Source organism: Maylandia zebra, linkage group LG23 (assembly GCF_041146795.1).
Source record: "Maylandia zebra isolate NMK-2024a linkage group LG23, Mzebra_GT3a, whole genome shotgun sequence".
NCBI lineage: Eukaryota > Metazoa > Chordata > Actinopteri > Cichliformes > Cichlidae > Maylandia > Maylandia zebra.
This window is the reverse complement of record NC_135188.1, coordinates 11,913,281-11,934,477: the sequence shown is the minus strand read 5'-3', so window position 1 is coordinate 11,934,477 and position 21,197 is coordinate 11,913,281. Positions and strand designations below refer to the sequence as shown.

General features: G+C 42.3%; 1 protein-coding gene across 1 annotated transcript in view; it reads right to left on the bottom strand.

The window, feature by feature from the left end:
* The window catches only part of notch2 (notch receptor 2), a 40,976-nt gene extending 20,661 nt beyond the window's left edge, over positions 1 to 20,315 (bottom strand). Inside the window, exons 1-2 of the mRNA XM_023155553.3 lie at positions 19,764 to 20,315; positions 8,833 to 8,914 (exon numbers count right to left, since the gene is read on the bottom strand). Of these exons, the coding sequence (XP_023011321.2) occupies positions 8,833 to 8,914; positions 19,764 to 19,836 (155 nt within the window). The 5' untranslated portion in view covers positions 19,837 to 20,315. The remainder of the gene's footprint in view (positions 1 to 8,832; positions 8,915 to 19,763) is intronic.
* Positions 20,316 to 21,197: the final 882 nt, after the last annotated feature.

Below are 21,197 nucleotides of genomic sequence, written 5' to 3'. Positions count from 1 at the left end.
GTGATTTGCCTTTTTTGTGAAAATTCCTAAACAGGGATGACGCATGGTGAGTTCTATTAAATTCAACTGGTGCTATCTAACCAGTGTTGATAGAACCAAATGCTATAGCGTCAGGAAATGTTACCCTGTCCTTCAGGTTTCACTGCCACAGAGTGCTCATTATTAGCCCTTGGCTGTTTCACTTGAGCCTGAGGCAAACAGACAAGGCTGTGCATGATTCCCATTATTGACAGGGAGTGGTGCCTCGCTGAGAAAAAGATAATAACGCACTGACAAACGGGTCTGTCCCTAAAAACACAGACCGCAGTGTGAGCCTTTGACAAATTTCCATATGCACAACAGAACATAGTTAGGGATTAGGACACCTTTACTAACACGGCGAGCTCTGCTTTCATGAACAACACAGCAGCAGCTCATTAATGGATTCTTTGTTTTGCTCCACGAGGCCTCCGTCCCTCCTGTTTTCTCCAGCTTTCCCCCTACTCCTCCGAGTTTCCTGCAGCCCTTCTTTCCCTGTCTTTCTCACTCCTCCAGATCTCATTCTAACCCACTCTCGAGGTGTCAGGTTTCCACAGCTGGTTCACATTAGCACCCCCATCCTGTGCTCGCTCTCGCTCCCTCCACTCCTCTTCTTCGTATTCTTCCTCCTCCTCCTCCTCTACCTCACGCTGACCTCCGTAGCCGTGAGGACTTCAGTGAGCAATGAAGGCTGGACTGTTTCTCACAAACTCACGTAATATCCCCCACCTCCTTCGCTCCTAATCCCTATGTCCTGAAATCGCCCAGGCTCTAATTCTATTTTCTTTTGTGGTAATTCCCCTTCTCCTACCTCTCCACCTTCAAGTATACAACCCCACCACCCCCTCTTCTTCCAGACACTATTATAGTCCCAGCTACACTTAATAACTCCATCATGGTCCCCCCCCCGCGGCCATCGCAGAGAAGCTGTGTGAGAGAGAAAAATGGAGCACATAAACCAGCTCACATTTCAATCCCTGGATCACTCCCTGCTTTGGCAGAGTATAGGTGGCCTATTCACTGCACTTTATTCGTGTGTGTGCACGCATGGATGTCACAAGTAAAGTACAGAACATGTTACTGATCTCGCTGCTGCTTCTGTGCAAAAATACCTCAGCTCACAAAAGAAGCAGCGCTGCAAGATTGCTGAGGGATTAAAAAAAAGACAAGCTAGCTATGCAGACGCTTACAGAGGGTGTTTGTGGCACACAGATCAGACATTCAGACTAGAGCTGCAACTTTATCACAGTTTTGAAGGGAGGTGAATCCAAATGCTGAAACTACAGTCCAAGCTTCCCAGTGTATCTGATAACATTATCACAGTTTTCCTGTATCAACATGCATCACAATACAGTAAAAACTGAACTGATGAACTCTGCTGGTGATTAGAGCACAGCAAACGGTTTTTATTTAAACTTTATTCACGACCTTGACGAAGGTTACAAGCCGAAACACATCGGTTAAACATTAGAGTTGTTCTATACGCTGCAAGCGCTGCTGGAGCTCTGTGTACCTTGGAAGTAGGTGAAGTTGTGCTGGAAGCCTCTACAGCTCTTCTACAGACACAGCCAGGAGTATAATGAGTAGTATACTGAGTGAGCTTCCAGCACATATGCTGGAGGGGCCATTTGCCCTCTAACTGAATGATAATGAGTCTTGTTAGGACTTCGTTTCCACTGGCACTCTGCAAATGCAGTGTGTGGACAGGTCTTTCCAGCAGAAACCTCTGCACATAGCAGAGAGCCTGTTGTTGAAGGGGAAATTAAAATGCGCTTAAAGATAGATATTAAGGTTGAAATATGAGGGGAGTAGAAACCATGAATAGCTCCAAAATTGTCTTTGCCACACGGGCGGGGGTGGGGAGGGGGTGAGGCAGATGTAAAAGTTAAAAAGAGGAAGCAGGATTAAACGAAGAGGCTGCACCGAGGTGGAAGTAAAAGACACAAAGGTAATGAGAGAGCTAGAAGGAGAAGGAGGCCATGCAGACGGACCAAAAAACATCGACGAGGACTGAGCAAAGGAGTGCGGTGCAGGGTGGAGTCATGTGGTAAAAATCGCAGGCTGTGTTTAGAAACATGTCCAAAAAGGCTCATCTGAGCAGCCGCGGTACACAGAACAGGACTCCCTCTGTCTCAGAGTGCTCCATTTACCGATCTCTCTATGTTGTTCTGTCATTATCCTGATTCTGCGGTCGTTTAAAGTGTATTCTCCGCCAATAGCTCTGCCGGCCTGAAAAAGGTCCATATTTAGATCTACGCTGCACACAGTCAGTTTAGAAATGAGAAGGGGAAAAGTAACTTCAGGTTAAAGCTGAGGGAATGAGTCTGTGCAACCCTACTTAACACAAATTATTTCATTTTATTGTTATTTAATAATAAATAAAAACCAAACATTTACTCAAATAAATGAAACCTCACCTAAAAAAAAACCCATAAAAAAAACCCCAAACTGGTTAAAAATATTTTATCACAATCCTGCTGATTTTCCTTTGGGGTAAAGCCAAACCTCTTTTTGGGGGGGACTTTTTGTACACAGGAAAAACCCAGGACATTTTCCAGATGAAGTCATCCCTTAATTGCTTCTCTAACAAAAGCACAGTATTTGTGATTTCTTAATTTCAGAAATCTGCTTCAAACTTCCCACTGGGACACAGGCCGGGAATAAAAAAAGTCAGAGGATTTCACTAACGTCTGTCAGTGATTGATGACCGCTGAACTAAAAGCAAAGTCAGATTGAATTTCGCCAGATGATAACGGCTGCTTTTCTTTGCTGACTGCTGTTTGTTTCCGCAATAACAAGTGAGGAAAGTCACGCCGGCTAGATCAACACATTGCGCGTATGGACAACGTGTAACCTTATGACAAAACTGAGGTAGTTTTGACCTCACGGTATTGCACGAATGCGCGACAGAGGGCCACTTGTCACCCTACTGTATGTGGGTTTATGGTCTGGTTGCTACATTCCCCGCTGCTTTGTAAGTCTTCCTTTTTCTGAGTGAGAGGTTTGAACCTCCTTACGGTTTGCAAGCAGCAGCAGTTTATATTTTACACTGATCACACTGACTGCACACTTTCTTGATTTGATTTCGGCGTCCCAAATCATGGGACTATCAGCTTTTTAAAGCCCACATCATAATCTGATTATCTACTCCCCCCACTTGCTCACACACCAGACGAAATAAAGGAAAATGTGATGACAGTGGTTCATACTCTGTGATAAGTTAAAACAATGCTTTGTTGAAGCCGTGAAGCACGTCTTGTGACATTTTTGGGCCTCTAAGCACACACTCAAGGGCTGCACTGAGCTTCATCTTGACTATCAAATATTAAATCTAAACTTCAGACCTTTCCATGGGTGCCAGCATGTGAACTTGCCCGGGGCTTAAGGTGCCCTAGACTTTTCTGAGACACACAGACAGAGTACGTGTACAAGCACACACACACACAAAGAAACTCTTATCACTATGGCTCCAGTCTCAACCACATCTACAGTGCTGTTAGCTCGGCTGTGGGAAGGAGATAAGTCCTGGGAGAGCGAGAGTGGGAAATCACTGCTGTGGGTTCCAATCTCCAGCTTGAGGGTTTGTTGATTTTAGTTTGGATCATATGCCTAACGCAGTTAAAATCTGTGTGCGCCTGATCGAGGAGCGTGGTTTGGAGGAGTGTAAGGGTGAATCAGAAAGGACTGAGTGGTTTTAAAACATTACTTATTTCCCACATTTTCTCTTTGTCTCTATTACCCAAAAAAAAAGTTCATGTGAGGTAGCAAACATTAATAAAGCTCTCCAAGCCCACAGACACAAATGGGAGATGATGCAGGAATTACTAAATAAAGCCAGTGGGTGAAGAGCTCAACAATAACAATTCTGGAAAATAGTCTAAAAAAATATTCAGCACTGATGCCATGGAAAGATTAAGAGGCCAAATGCCATCTAGTAAATCCCTGAGGTAGTGGTAGGGACTTGGGATAAATGAGTGACAGTTTGATGAAGGAGGCATAGCAAGAGGGAAATTACACTCCCCTCTTCACTCTTCCCTTCCCCCCCTCTCATCATTAGTAAGAAGTTGTGCTCCGAGGTACTACTCCTCAAATTACCTGAAAAGAGACATCCTCTTTTGTTTAGGCCCTCTCGCTTCCTCCGTCTGCCCCGCGGGCTAATTCTACCTGTCAGATCAAAAAGGTAGCAGGTCTACACAACACACTAACGCTCCCCTCACCTTTAAGAAAAGGTTTGAAATGTAAAGGGGGAAGAACAAAAAACAGAGAAAAAAAAAGACTAAAAAGGAGGGAGAGTTCATCAGTTTGCAGCATGACCCAGCGGAAGACACGGATTATGTTGCGGATGTAAAATACCATAATAATGATGATCTGTGTCGTCTTGATCTTGCTTGAACCTCTCAGGTAATAACTCCACTGAGGCCCACAAACATGACCAAGGTTTCTGTTCTGTTACCAAATATACTTTCAGGTAACATCCATTTGCAAATGCCTATCCGGGCACACTGGCATGCACGAATCTGCACAGAGAATTACTCATGGCTTTCACACCCAAGCTGATGGCTTGTAGTGTCACCGGTTAGACAGCTTCTGTGCTTTTTTGCACCCTGCCCTACATGCCAGCCAACGGGCCTCTCCCATCCACTTTGACTTACTCTCACAGCCATGTGCACGTTCAAGACTCATGATCCAAAGAGAGAGGGGGTAAAAAAAATAAAAATTTAATCCTAAGACTTTTCAGATGTTGCGTTCAGCAACTACCATTATTTTAAACTGTATTTCCTATAGTACAGCAAAAATAAAACTGTAGTTTTCTTTCTTTCTTTTATTTTTTCTCCACTTTTTTTTCTTCTTTAAAGCAAAAAATATTGGACAGAAGGAATTTCCATGACTGCAGCATTTCTATACTTTCCAGAATTAAGAGGATGTGCAGGATCTCAGCAGAAATGAAGCAAGCTGAAAAAGTACTGCACGTGCAGAGAGGAAGTGTGGAGGTTCAAGTATTACCGTTTCACTCCATGCACATTCACTCTTTCAAATAAGGTGAATGAAGTTAGTGTTGGGGAGTAATGGAATACCGGCATTACGTATTTAAAATACAAAATATGAGTAACTGTATTCCGTTACAGTTACCGTTTAAATAGGTGATATTCAGAATATAGTTACTTTATTGAAATGAGCGGATTACACGATGGTCTTTTTCTGTTTCATATGTTAGGCTATGCACTCTGTATTTTCGGTAATTCCACGCTGGTGGAAACCCAAACAAAACACACATCAAGGGGCCCATGTCACTCCTACTTGTGGCCCGCAAAATGATGTGAAGAAATTTTTTTTTAAATTATCATTCAAAAACGTATTTAATATGAAGGCAATAGGCAGAGTGTTACAGGCAAAGCCCTAAAGAATGTAGCCTCATGGGCAGTGTAGCCCGTGCTGCAGGGAGAATGGACTGCCATACCAGTTATATATGGCAAGGAAGGGAGAAAAAGGTGAGTGGAAAAGTACGAGTTGTCACTGACCAGAAACGCGAGATGGAAGCATGTAAATATAATAATAACCACTGAAGCCAAAAAGAGAGCCTGACGAGCCCAGTTGTAAGTAAGCTATTAAGACTCGACTGTACACTGTGTTTGTGTTTTCCGCCGAAACAATAAGTTCCGTTGGAGCAGCCTTTCAACGCCTTCCTCTGTCTCTCGCTAGCAAAGTCGACCCAGACAACAAAGTAAAGCTAGTTTTCGGCTACGAGCCCGACACGAACCCGGCGTATTAGCCAGAGGTCCCTTTACTACGGTTTGGAGCCGCGGACCTGTTTTATATACGCGCGGAATAGTTTTCTATATGGGATCGCGTCAAAAAGTGCAACTTTACCTAATATCCACCTTACTGTTACTCATTTTACATCAAGATTTTAAAATCTAGTTGGTATTGGTATGGTGAGTAACCTTCAATAATAGTAATAAATCACAGAGAGCAATAGTACATTCATGTAGTTGTAAAAAGCATATTAATATATTCAGTAATCCAAAGTATTCAGAATACATTACTCTCACTGAGTAACGTAATGGAATACGTTACATTTTGGGGAATGTATTCTGTCATCTGTAGTGGAATACATTTTAAAAGTAACCTTCCCAACACGGAATGAAGTTTATAGTTTCTCTCCTTCTGCAGTAAAAAACGATTAATCAAGCTTCGTTTGCCCAGTTTAACCAGAAGGGTTTTTCAAAGTTTCGTGTTATACCAAAGTACGTCTAGAAGCCAGTCTCCCGTAACAACCTCTTGACATGTATTCAGAGAAGTATTTTTAAGCCATAGTGTATGGGAAATAAATAAATAAATAACATGATGAAAACCACTAAGGACTTGCACATAATGTGTGCACAACGTTATAATCATGATGTAGGAAATGTAGAGTTGGTTTGCAATATGGATACAGTGAGGGAAATAAAACTATAACACTTAATTACCTACATCTTTACTACAACAATGAACAGATATGGCTGCTCCTACAATATTGAAACTCTTTTGAACCTCTACTGTATTCATGCAAAGACAGGACTGAGTCATTTGTATCAGGATTCTGCTTATAATTGGCTCTTTGGGAGCAAGTGCAGGCCAAATGTCCTCTTTGCCTTTAAGGAACTCACACACAGATTTCTATTCAGGATTGTTTGAGTGTTTCTCTCTTGTAATGTCTCTATATGTACTACCGCAGCAGTAATAAAGTTATGACAATTAAAGACAGGTTCACAGCTACCCTTTATGTCTCTTCTGTAGAAACTAACCAGATAAGAAATTTTACAATATCACAGCTAACACAGAGCATGAACTTAAAAGAACAGCTGAAAGGAAATGATCGGGTTTTTCATGAGCCACACACTCACACATCCATCCATTACTCGTCCATGCTGCTTGTGAAACTACAGGAAATGCATATTCCAAAAATGTTTTCATGCAGTGAAGAAACCAAAACAAATATTTCAAGTCCTTCAGCAGCACCCAGCATGAGTCTGTCACATTAATTATCTGTTGACCTCGGTCATGATCCATGTGACATAATTAAGCAGGTCCAAGCTAAATAGCCAGAGTGACTGTTTACTTACAACCAGCTGCCTTTAATACACTGAGGAGACTAATAGGGACATAATTAGATTTTTTGCACAATGAGCCTTTTGACTGACAATACAACACAATTGCGACCAGAAAGCCTGGACAGAGGAAAGTGTGTGCCTTTATGTGCACATAAGTGTGCGTGTTGTTAATGTTTGGCTTCAGACAGCAGAAAAACTGTCTGACTACCTAATCAGTAGGCCTGTTCTCTGTCAGCTGACTTTCTAAACTGAGAGACTTCTCTCTTTGTCTCTACAGGGCAATGTTCCTCTCTACAGTTTAATCTTATTGTCAGGATCACTCAAATCAGAGGAAAGAATACCAACTCTGTGGTCAGGAAAGGAGAAACTTAGCTGAGGAGGAATGGTGAATAAAGTTGTAGAAGTTGTAGAAGAAACGTAAAAATGCTAATATTATAACCTGCAACCACAGTTAAATAGCAGTAAAGTAATAAACAGTATCATAAAAATAAAACCTAAAAGGATGTGGTCAAGCCTTAAAAGGCTGCAAATGATTTAAGATACACATGCCAATGAAAGGCAGCAGAAAGGACAAATTAAATGAAGCCGTATTACCCTCTGTGCATATTAACGACAGTTCTGAAGTTGGTTGGTTTTGTTTTCTAAGCCTAGTTTGTAAAAATCCACTGATCACCACTATCTAGATGTTCTTCCTCCATCTGAGAAATAAACTAAAAACAGCCTGTCTTTAGATGTTAGATAATATTTCGATGTAGCAATATCTCCTCACATCCCCTCTGCATGCGTCTCTTTTCTCATTAACACAAAGCACTAACAAACTAGTGTACACAGAGATTGGCACCTGTGCAATAATTTGTATCTGTCCGTGAAGCAGACAGGAAAAAAAGGTCAAACACATTAAGGAATGTTGCTTTTGTTGTCATCTCTTCTTGCACAAGTAGCAGTGTTTAAATTCCACAAACTCTGGGAACAGACGCACAGCAGGATTCTCATCACATTTAATGAAATATGATCAGCTTCAAGAACCAGCGATGGTGCATGTGTGTTTGGAATTTGGCTTGGGAGTGGCAATGCAATTAAAAAGACTACACAGTCTTAATTACAAACTACCCTATGCTGTCAGAAAGTGGAAGGCTTAGCTCAAGCGGCCCACTGGACTCCTTTACGTTGTGGGCCTTTCTCTGGTCTGATTACACCACGGCTACGAGGAGACTCATTCACAGGTCGTTTCAAGCTTCAGTTTAATTTTTTTGTCCTCGTTATTCTCCTGTAATAAAAATGTTACCAACCTTGACATCCCACTCAAATCAAAAAAAAACAAAAAAACAAAAAGGTGCGCAGTAAAATGTGTTGGCAGAGCCTGGAGCGATCAATTCTACAGAAACACAAGAGAGAGTAACAAAACCCCTGAAATGTCCCAGAAATAAAATCTTGGAGGTGGAAATGTGTGTGTTGGTATTGTTCCCAGTACTTTGTCAGACAGAGCGGTCTTTTATTCCCCCAGTCGTGTCTGAGCAAAACCTCATGGTCCCATGAATAGGCTGGGGTTGATCTAAAACCCACTTTTTTCCTGCCTTTGCTTTCACATCCAACAGTCCCCCCTTATGAGGCATGTCTACTGCTGTGCTCACGCTTTTTGTTGAATGTTGTTAAAGTGTGTGCAGCATGACTTAAACTAAAGGTGTAGCTATGTTTGGTTGCAGGCCCGGCCAGTAGATCTTACCTGCAGTACTCAGTGCCATTGCTGAATTTCAGGCATGTAGCGTTGTTTACACAAGGTGCCTTATCATCCACACACTGCAGGGCTGCAAGAGACAAGAGCAGAGTTTTAAGACCAGAAAGGCACTTCATATCCACAACACTTTCTAAATAAATGCCAATGCTAAGCCAGACCATCCACTTATAAACCAATCTGTGTTGTCATCTATCATGCATGTGCAACATCTTCATATTATAAGAGTAAAGAGCATCAAACAGTTTTCTCAGTGAAATGCGAACTTTTGTATAGGCTGAAAATAAATGTTCTAAAATCTTGCCAGGTAAAGGAGAAACATGTCTAATCCTCAGTTTCCCCCAAACCCCAGTCATATCCCCAGATATGGTACTGGTACTCTAGGTCAGTGGTCCCCAACCCCTGGGCCATGGATCGGTACCGGTCCGTGAGTCGTTTTGTTCCGGGCCGCGAGAGTTGAGGCCCGGGTGCGAAATTTATGGTTTTCACATTTTTTATCATTAACTCTGTTTCCCCTCAGTCTTTTCCTGTGTTGTAGTTGTGTGTCTTTTTTGAAAGAAATATTCACACGTTACCATAGCATCCAGAGAGCATTAAGGGGCAGAAAGGAGGATGTTACTCTCAATGTTGTTGGCGCATTTCAGGAGGACGTGGTGAATAAGGGTACACAATTTCACAGTGAATTCGCAATTATTATTATATTTACAAAATACCACAGTTTTTGTCTTGGTCGTATCATTTTATTTTGTTGTATTTATCTGCGACACCTTAAAGGCCGGTCCGTGAAAATATTGCCTGACATTAAACCGGGGCACAAAAAAAGGTTGGGGACCGCCGCTCCAGGCAGCATATGCACTCATAACTCTCCTCTGAGTCATTGATGAGAGAGTCAGAAATACTTTGTATGTGAGGGGATGGGGGAGACCGAGGAATAACCGGTTTGCAAAACAATGTGACTGTGGTTTTTTTGGACCATGGGAGGCAATTCTTCCAATTAAATGAAGCAAGGATCAACATAGAGGTTCCATTCAAAGAATTCAAATTGAGTAATTTCACAGTGAAAACATTAAAGTGTTATCCTGCTTATGTTATCATTTTGTTTGAGAAGGCTGGCACGGCTGCTGCTGTGAAATCACTTTTGTACCTTGGCCTAACATTAAACCTTTATACAAACATAATGTAACTGTAACATTAGCATACTACTCAGTAAGCATCCTAACATTTCAGTTTTTATCTTGACAACACAATATAATGTTACCGTTCTAAATAAATGACCTACCACCATGGCAGCGTTTTGGGTTTTTTTTTTTTGTTTGTTTTTTGTTTTGTTTATTTTTTTAATGACTTAATGTCTCTCTCTTTTTTTGAGGAAGGAATCACTCAAAAACATGACTGGGCGTTGGCAGGACTCACTGAGGTCGTCCCAGCGCCACCTCTTACCATAACCACCCACGTCTAATGGTTGAGGCAAACCCACTCCGTCGACGAATGTCCACTCCCCTTCTATGGGGGTATTTTTAAGGAGCTGACCCAGATGTACTCTAAAAGTGTCAAGAGTTTTCCATTAATACCATAACTATCACAACTTTGAGAAAAAACAAGTTAACAATTAGCTGTACTGCTATAACTCTGTCAAATGTGTTGGTACAATGATTGGATTGCTGTACATAATTTCATCCATGACTTCCTGTTTATGACTGTGTCTAAATACAGAAATAAATAAATGACGTGACAGCGAAAAATATTTTCGTACACATCAAAGAAGTAGCATTGTTAAATGACTCAAATGTTCCTCAAAGGTGGGGAGCCCCAGCTTCGCTCGCACTCTTTGAAATTCAAAAGTGAGTATTTAAAACTCGTTCAGGTTTCTCCCCATTAAATGGTAACACCACCACAGATGCACACTCTCCCCTGTGAGGGAAACCCTCCAAGCAGAACTGCAATTTTTTTCCTTCCTGCCCTGCTACAGAGACATAAGGCGGGGGGCTTGCAACTCATCTCTCCAGCTATGCGGAGGCAGTCTGAAATCAGGCAGTGGTCACAGGCACACAAAAATGAGCGTTGATGAAGACAACAAAGACCATCTCTCTTCACACTAGTGAGACACTCATAACCAGACACATCAGCCATTGTGCAGCCTTCGAGCCGCCAAAGACACATGGCTGAGGAGGTCTTCATGCACACCACGGCAGCCCATCATGCCAGACAGAAGTGTGGTGTTCTCTGCCTTTATTTGCAAATGTGATATGCTAGCTAAATCAAGGAGGTCATTGTTTAGCATCTGTAATTAATTAAGCAGAACTGTCATAAATTATTAGAAGCACTTGTATAAATGTTTCTTAGCACTTTGCTTCATTTATAGTCTCACATGTTTGGTGGTTATACGATGCATCCCCACTCTGCAGAACAGAGCTCTTTTTACAAAACTGAGGGTAGGTCAGCTGATTTAGAAGAAACGCCAACAATGTCTTCACAAAACAGTCATTGCATTACAGGAAGTGCGCTCAGCAGTGGTGTTATTTCCTGAGTCTAGATTAATCACAGTGTCACTCAAGTTAAAAAGCCACGAGGGCAATAATGACAGCTAATCCTGTTTACTATGATTATTTTATTGATAAATTTGCACACAGCTTATTTGAAAAGTGTTGTGCATTCACTGTCTGGTCCAGGAGACTTATGCTTCAGAGTGAGGCTGATGGACATAGCACATTAGACACGGGGATATCGTACATAAACCACAGTGAAATTTATAATCCCAGCAGGCATGCACACACACATGCTACCCACGATATGCACACTTGCACAGGCATCCACTGCACTTCAGTATGAGTTGATATCAGACTGCTGTTGCTGTATGACAGACCACAGACTATATCGTGCTATTTTGGGACCACTTCTGTTGACACACAGCGTCTGCGCTTGCCCTGGTTAAAAATCATGCATACATATTAACACAATGAAAATAATCCACACTTATGTGGTTAAGACATGTTAAGTCATGTTTTATCTGCTTTTATAGAAATGATTACAAAGATTTCCACTTTGCTAACACCGGATACTAGTCCTCTAGCAGATAGCTTTACTGTGTTTTGCTGGTTAGTTCTTTAGTTGAGTGAATAGAGGATGATGAGCTGAGAAGACAGGTGTATGAAGGCAGATGGAATGAAAGAATGGAAGTATGAGAGCAAAGACCGGAAAACTGTGCTCTCATCCCCCGACTGGTTTGACGAGCTTCCCATACAAGCTGTCGTAATGCCAGATGCAATGATCTTACCAGATTTGGGACAGCCTGCCTCTTATTACGCCATTTTAAAAAGCGCGCACACACACACACACACACACACACACACACACAGCTGAATTACCCACTACACAGGTTACCAATTCCCGGACGGGAAGGTTGGAAAACAGTTTAGCAATCTGTTTTTCCAAAATAAAAACAATTGGTTCACACACATTCATATGACTGATGAGTGTATTGTAATCCAGACTGGTAACATTGTATCCCTTCCACCTAGTCGTTCTCACACTTTACTATCAATGATCCATGGACAGGAACATTTCCCAGGAATGAGAGCCTTGATAAGACTCGATCGACAAAGTCAACAGTGAAACTACCACCAGATGTGGTGAGCTGTGAAGGAACACACAAGTTACCTGACTGAATGCTCGTGATTATTTGGATCCTTGGAACAAAAGCCCTTGTTCATTTTCTCACTTGCTGCTACCTTATCTTCAAACTGTGTGATTTTGTGTGTGTGTGTGTGTGTGTGTGTGTGTGTGTGTGTGTGTGTGTGTGTGTGTGTGTGTGTGTGTGTGTGTGTGTGTGTGTGTGAGTGTTTAAAGAAGACGGCAAAGCATGAGTGAGTACAAAAGCAGATTTATAGACTGTGCAGTGTGATAAGACTGAAACAGAGCTGTGAGTGATCCCTGGTGATGGAAGCTGACTCTGTACAGGTGCCTTTGCGAAGATTATTCTTCAGACTGTCCTCATGCTTTTAGCATGTTAACATCATTGCACACTCAAAACTGTAGGAGGCTGCACAGAAATAAGTTGCATAGAGAACATTTAGTTTTTGGTGTTAGCCATTTCAAACATTTCAGCTTAAAGAACAAAGCTGATTTCTCAACAGCAGTGCCAGCTGTCTCAAAAAAGGGTAACGTGCACTCTGGATGTTGTTACTGTGAACTGAAACTTATTCAATTGAATTCTTTGAACAGACATGGATTCTGGTCTGGTTTAGCTTTGCTAAATCTAAGTAATTCTTCCACTGGTTCAAAAAACACGATAACATAATTTACCTGTTGCCTTTTGCAAATCAATTATCATCTCTTGGTATTTTGTGCACACTCTAGTTGAGCACATGCAGTGCTGCAGCAAAAAAATTTGCATGTTGATCCAGGCATCCGGTTTTCATCAGTAACAGTCAAAAAAGAGGCTAATAAATACACACGGACCACTACAAATTCACTTAACCTGGGAAAAACAGCTACTTGTGCCCTTTCACGGGGTAGATAAAAGCCAGGTTTGTGGATTTTAGAGGCTTTTATCAACCATGAAAGGAGCTCATCCATAATTGAACCAGCTGTGATTATAGTGGTAAACAGGATGTAAAAAACCCCATTTCACAATTACCTGATGTCATGATGTAATATAACTCTGTCAGCTGTCAGGTTTTTTTAAAGTTGGCCCTGTACCAGTAAATCTGTGTGCTGCTATGTTCTAAAATAAGAAAACTCTTGCCTTTAAAACTGCACTTTTAGAGTTTTCAATGTACTTAGGGTGCTGAGAAAAGGCAAGCTCATCATTGCTGACACAGTCGTCTTTTAGTATTATTGTCACCTTCAGATGACACTAATTAGTCTGTTAGAAGCCTTTTTCAGGCACTGGCAGCATTCTGTCACGGTGACACCAGTCACGATGGTGAAGAGTCAGACATAAACACAACAGTGGCCAAGGGAGCAGTGATACAATCGGCGCTTATTACAGTGGCAGCAATCACCAGCATTGGTGACTCTGGCTTGACTCTGGTGGAAGTGTCACAAACTTTTTGAACATGAGAATGCCACTACGAGCTGTGGTCACACAATGTGTAACACAGCCTCCAAGAGAGAAATCTCACTTCTGGATTTGGAAATAGTGAAAATGCTTGAAACACAGAACAATGTCTCAAATATATTAGAAAAGTAGAAATGTAAGATAATAATATATTAATATACAGATATTAATGCCATCAGGACATTCTCCAAAACAACTGCTTTTGGATATTTTTTTTTAAGTGAGCTGAGCAACTCCCACAGCAGACAGTCGCAGTCGAAATCAAAATGCCCGTCTATTACTGTGACAGCATGTAGTTCAGGGGTGAAAGTGACACTCGCACTGGTGTGATGTGCGGTTGATACACTCTCCCCATATCACACCACACACTATGTGGCAACCTAACAGAGGAGCTTTGTAGACACACTGCTGCTGATAAGGAAAAGACAGAAAAGTAAGACAGACTGTACAAGCAGGACACTGAGCAATCACAATCAACCTTTATGCTCTGCACAGCTTATACCACACGTCTAAAACATGTTAAACAAGACATTTCTCAGTGGTTATGTCCAGCAGGCTGTCGAGTTCAGAATGCACTTGTGGAAATTCTCAAACCGATGTGTTCTTTTAAGCTTCCTATATTTTCATGTGAAAGCCCTAAAAGCTAAAAATGTTGAGACTTAAATGTAATAAAAATCTATGTAAAGAAAAGCCTGAAACCACAGTCCAAGTGGAGTCTGGCTAGTGGTGCTCACTTTATAAGTCACCATAAAAGGTCCCTAAAGAGCTCGTACGAGAAGAAGGAAGAAAAAGAAGACGAATAGGTAGTGAGACAGAGGGAGGGAGACGAGACGAGACGGAGTTTGAGCTAATAGCTGTGGATTGATATGGGGAAGTAATTATGAAACTGCAGACAAAGACACCACACGAACGAGTGTCCCAGAGTACGGGCAAATACCCATACAGCCGAGGGCAGGAAGTTGTTCGCGCTGAGTGAGGAAGTAACCCCATTTCCTGGAATTGCTGTACAAGCCTCCATATCCAGCAGGCCAAGCAGTTGTCATGGTAACGTGCAATAAAATACCCTTAGCTCAGCATGTGCGGTGGGAGACAAAGCACAAACTAAACACTGTTACCCTTAGGGAAGCTTTACTGGCCCACACAAACAGTGGCGATAGCGAGCACACAGACCAAGCACGGCCTTCAAGGCTAAAGTCTTCCAGGTCCCCTTTAGACTGAGGGTGGTGTCATACAGGAAGACACAGTAACATGCTTAACTGGGATGTCTGGAGCTGATCTTTAGTATTTTATCAGGAGAGATTAAACGCAAGGCTATCTGTAATAAACTACTGAGGACTACATCCAGAGCATTGTTTAATGCAACTCTGACCACACCAGCTGTCCCAAAACTTTCACTGCAGTCTGTTAAATCACTGAAAAGATTTCATGAACCCATTCATTAGAAACGCATGGGTGAACCACCGACTAGCACAAAGTATTTAAAGTAGTCATTTGCTTTAATTGATGAAAATTAGGTTAAGATGGAGGACAAAAATCCTGACTGAGGTCAAGATATAGGGGGAAAAAATGATTCAGTAATTATCCCACTGACCAACCAACTGCCTCGCTGCTTTTTACTGCCTGGAAAAGTTGGACGAGCCTCAACTGAGCATACGGAGCAGGGCCGAGGTGTTTTTGTACAGCTGGACAGCAGGATACAGTGCTGGATCGCTTTCTCAGCGTGTGTGTGTGTGTGTGTTTTGAAGGGAAAAGAGAAAGAAAGAAACAAGGAGAGTAATCCAGACAAGACAAATTTAGGGACTTTCCCTCGATCGTTCAGAATCTAATGGAAAACAATCTGACCTTGCTTCCCTACTTCTACCACTGTGTGCAAACTTAAAATATACATTTACTATATGATAAGTTATTTTAAAGCTCATCTTTAAATGAAAAAATTTGCATTTTGTTTAATTAGGTATTTTTCTAAAAATACGCTGCTTACTATGTGATTCCAGCAACCGGTTGAGAGAGTGCATAGTGAGCAGACTGATTTCTGAAGGTTTGAAAGCAAATGTTTCCCATACTTAAATCGCTCATCTGTTTGAGACATCCTTCGTTACTTTTGGTTTCCTGATGTACCAGATGTTTTCAATATGTGATGGGTCTGGACTACAGAGTAAAGCTCCTGGAAAACTCGAAGGATGTGATTTGGCACCGTCTCGCTGAAACACGCAAAGCTTTTCCTGAAAATAGATGCAGGCTGTGCGGTGAACCTGTACATCAATCAGCATTAATGGTGCCTTCACTAACGCACAAGTTACCCGTGCCATGTGTAGTAATGTGGTAAAGATGCTGGCTCTGTTTAATTAGTTATGAGCAGTTCTGCTGGTGCTGTTCCTTATGTCAGTTTTTTTTTTTTAAACTGTAGTGCATGTTTAGCTCAGACCGTGACCTAAACACTCCATTGGTGTTCAATAACTCGAGGTGAATTTTGGTTAACGCTGTCTCCCATTTCAGAAGTAAAACTGTTTTGTTTTTTTCATGTAATTAGTGCATAGGAGTAAAGATAACAGTTACCTGCGGTTGATGACTCGCTACAGCACTGCTAGACTATCAATCGTGCTGGTGGAGAATTCACAAACTGAACACTGGAAGCAATCACAGTAACAAGTTTCTGATTAACTGAATATTAAACACAGGACTGAAACTAATACTGTGGCCCGTTACGGCAAAGCATTTCTTTCTGAGCTTTTCCGTGTAGTTTCCGTCTGCCTCCGGTCTGATGTGCACCACTTGGTTCATTACTCCATGCGCCCTGCCTGCCTGTCTCCAGGATTACGGGGCCACATTGGCCAAGGAATGCAGGCCGCAATAATTCCCTGTTAATTTGCTAACCTGCTCAACAGTGCAGACACAACGCTTTGTAATCCCCTCGACTTTCAGAGCCACAAACTCTGCCTGCTATAGTAATGGTGCATGTGGTTCACGTAGGGCGTGCACAAAGCTTCATTCTGGTTTTTGCCTGAAGTGTATTTAATGTGCGTGGATCAAAGTCACTCAGACAAAACTGGTTTAGTAGGAATTGGTGGTTTGAGCAGTGCGCAGAACAATGGTGTCAAGCCCATTACTAGGACTTTCATCTTGACTGCTAACCAACTTCAAGACCATAACCACACCAAGTCTATAGATTTACATCTATTCTTTGGAAAGATAACTAGAGAGAGAGGCCACATTCACTGCATTCGTGCATGTAAATGCAAAACCAAATATATGCGGAAGACAGTGCCCTCAGAAGTTCCCACCGACATGTGTGTGGTTATCCAATTTTTTTTTACTACTACATTAAACAAATAACGTGGCGGCAAAACACACGAGGAAGAGCTGTGTAGCTACATGACTAACTTAACTGTATGCAATCTGAAATATGACCACAATAAAGCGATAGCAAATTTAGCTTACTGAGACTGTGTGAGAAAGTTGGATTGTGTCACCGACAGGATGCTTCAATTCACTTTATTAGTAACACGACTACAGTGAGTAGGTAGGGCAGGAGATTAGCAAATAATGAAAAGCTGTGGGCTGGTCAATAAACATCTTTGTCTTCCCTGCACTGGGCACAGGCTGCTGCAGATAAATCATATTTCACACCAGGCGGCAGCTTGGGTCAGATGCAAGTAAACCGCGGGTGGTACAATCGCTGCTCTTTGTCAGCGTGTATGTACAATACAATACAAACGCACACGCAAATAGATACGCACACGCATAGTAGCAGTCTGCCGTTTGCACTGGGCAAGCATTTGCAACCATCCACATGCCCGCAGCACAGGGGCAACACTGTGTCGTGTGCCACAACAACGGCACCTACGCTTCCTCGAGAATGAGAACTCTCTGGCCCCGACCGAGAATAAGGTCAAACCTTTGCGCCTTTCCCCAGACTGAGCTGTGATTCGTGCTCTCCCGCTTCTCATTAAAAGCTCTCAACCCACAAACGTTTGGCAGGCTTTCATTGTGAATTAACTAACCTGAAACCACCTTCGTGCTATCGAGACGATCAAAATCTTTTAACGTGTCATCCTGTCACATGAATAGCTGACTTACACGCATCAAAGGATGCGGCAAAGACAGCATCCAGACATTATGCAGCTTCATTACCAGCAAGAAACGAGATAAAAAACTAGGACGATTGACTGTGGTGCAAACAGCGTGTGAGAGAGAGGGAGGGAGAAACAGAGAGGGAGGGAGGAATGTCAAACACCAACAACATTCCTGTGCTTCTCCTTGCACTGCCTGCAGCACTTTTACATTGTCTGTCTTCCTTTTGTGTAACTTCACTGTTCACAAGTCACCTATAATCCATAAAAAACCGTGAGAGAGAAGAGCAGTGTTGGAGCTCTGGGCTGAAAGGTTAGAAAAACATGTGGGACAGAAATCAATTCCCCCGCCTTTGTACTCTCTTTATGTAAAGGATGTAAAAAGAGTACAAAGGCCAGCAGGTTATTTTGTATTTTCATGGCTCTCGGAGCCACCACTGAAACTAACTAAGCAAAGAAAGAAAAAGAAAAAAGAACACACACATCACAGTAAAAGCCCAGAAACAATCTCCAGTAATCACAAAACTTCATTCATTAAAAAAAGAAACACCAAAGGTCAAGGATCAGGGTCATCTATAGATGCAAAACATAACCACAGAAGAGCTCAGAATGAAGGTAAACCCATCTAACCCCAGCCACATCCCTGTGATGTTCACCAATGAGCTGCATCTTATCTTAACCAGACGATGCAGCTGTGTTTACATACACAAATCATTGTCAACAAACCTTATTTCAGTTATATTTAAAGCATTACTGTTTTCTAAAACAACAGTAAAATACATTTAAATATAACCTGAAAAAAACTGGGCGATGCCAATACTGTTATGTTGTTGTTACCTGGGTATCACTTTGACCAAACCAGCAGGTAATAAGTTCGGTAACTGCGTTTCAACCAAAATGGCATCACTGTCTGTTTTTGTGGTAGACCTCCAGCCAGAGTCATTTTGCTGCTTTAAGCCAAATAAAGAGAGACTTTAACTGCTTTTAAAGATAAGCGAGTGGCCAAAAAACAAGACGAATTTACTGGTTAGGAAAAACTGAATAAAAGACAGGTGTAGGGGATGCTGATATTACCATTTATACTGAAAAATGTACATCGATGTATTTTGCACGTACATTCCTGGGAACTTCATTAACATTTTCAGTTCTTACACACAACCGCACTGTACACTCACATGACATTTAACCCCCAAATGCTGAAAAGCGTATTACCGTCAGTGTGTGCTGACACAACTCTGTTAATTGAGCAGTCTAAACAAGATAAAGTGTCCATTTTGAATTCTTTCTCCAGCGCTCGGTGCTCAACATCTGGGCAGCGGTGCGACACAGCCGTGCGTTAGGCCGTAGTACCCGCATTAACTAAACCATAACGCCCTGAATTAGGCACAGGGGAAGAAGTTGGTCCACATGGAGGTGTGAAGCCGTTCTCTTTATTTTAAATCTAACGAATACAAAGTCAGCGACCATGAGCACAGGAGAGTCCACTCAAAGTAAAAGGTACCCAGCGTGTGTCTCAGAAGGCCACGAAGGAGCCCAGAAAACCCCCACCAAGTCACCTCAAACTTCGATTAAAACCTCTTCCATAGCTTACCTCCGATCTAAAGCTAGCCAAAGGAAAACTTTATTTTTGTTTGTTTATTTTTTTAAAGAGTTAACAGGTTAAAACTGACCTCACCTAACTAGCTAGTGTAAAGAGATGCTAAGTGTGTCCGCAGATGCAGAGGCAACGAAACGTGATGGCAAGCGGCCGGTGACTAAAACACACCACGGTTTCGCCACAGCGCCAAACTTACCTAAAGAGACCTGGATGAAGCAGAAGACAAAGGCCAGCGACTTCCCCGGGGAGAACACGGGTATCTGCTCCATTTTCTCTGTAAAATCCACATAAGGTCGCCAGCCCGAAGCTGAGCTGTCTCCCCGGAGGTTCGTCGCTTCTCAGAAAGTTTGGCAGGAGATGGCTCAGGCGGGAAAAAGCAGACTTTCCAGATCAGCCGCGGACTCTGAACATGTCACGTTTTTTCCCCTGTACGTGTTTAACGACCTGTCTCATTAAAACCGTTTAAAACTCACATAAAGTTAAAGTTCTGTTGTCGCACACGGCAGCGACTCGCTCCTCCACCTCTCTGCGCTTACTCGAGGCACGACCGCAGAAGAAGCGCACCACGTATCCTTCCGCCGGACGCCGCGAGGGTCTATCGCGGAGCTTTAAAAAGACACTAAAATACGTTGAAAACACGGGGCTTAAATCCAAATTTAGCTTCCTTATACCACAGGGAGAAAAACAGTGTCGCTTGATATTTGTTTTATCTCGGGAACGAGACGGGAGGAGGGTTTAGATGTTTTTCGCTCTCAGCGTCGCCGCGGCGGAGGAATTTTTTTTTCTCATTTTTCTACTTCTCTCGAAGTCTGCTATGACTCAAAATTAACCCGTTCAATGATTTCTTCTCTTTTCTTTCTCCTCCCCGGGTGCTGCACGTTTTTTCCAGGTACGTCTGTGAACGCCCACACTTAAGCAGCGCTCTTCGTTACCGTTGCGGTTCTGCCCGGGCTTAGCACCTCCGCGCTTTTCAGGTGTTTTTGGGGAACAGAAATGTCGACTTAAAAGGTAAAACATCGAAGACTGAATGTGGATCAACAGTGGCTTCTAGTGAGCTCCAAAAACACTTTTTGTTGCACGCCACCCTCCCTCATTTTAATAATGTGTGTCATAACATTTGAGGTGACTTTTAAAAAGAAATATACGAGCTTGTTTAAAATGATTTTAATTTTACAGCTCATTTAAAATCAATATCATTGGACAGAAAGAGCTGCATAAGAAGCTACAAGTTTTACAGGTACACAGATAGCCAGGCGCCTACATGTTTACCTACCACAAGGAAAACATTTGAAAGCCAATAAATGCTTTGGGGATTTCAAACTGTTGCTTTGTTTTTCTTGGAAGCTTCATCACTCCTCCGTGCTCAGACAGGCCCATCACACTTGCTTTATAACCTGTTAGTGATCACAGAAATCCCAGACTCATTATCCCCTATCAGGAGGAATGATCCAGGTGTAAATCACAGGCTCATCACAATAACAAAGCAGTGTCTCATCCCAATGATTTGTTTGTCTTTACACCCCATTAGAGAAATATTGCCAAGCCTCCTGCTGCCACCAGCGGCCCTTTGTCCTCTATTCAACTCTGCTGAAAGGCCTGGAACCAGAGGAGAGCAAATTGATCTCCTCAG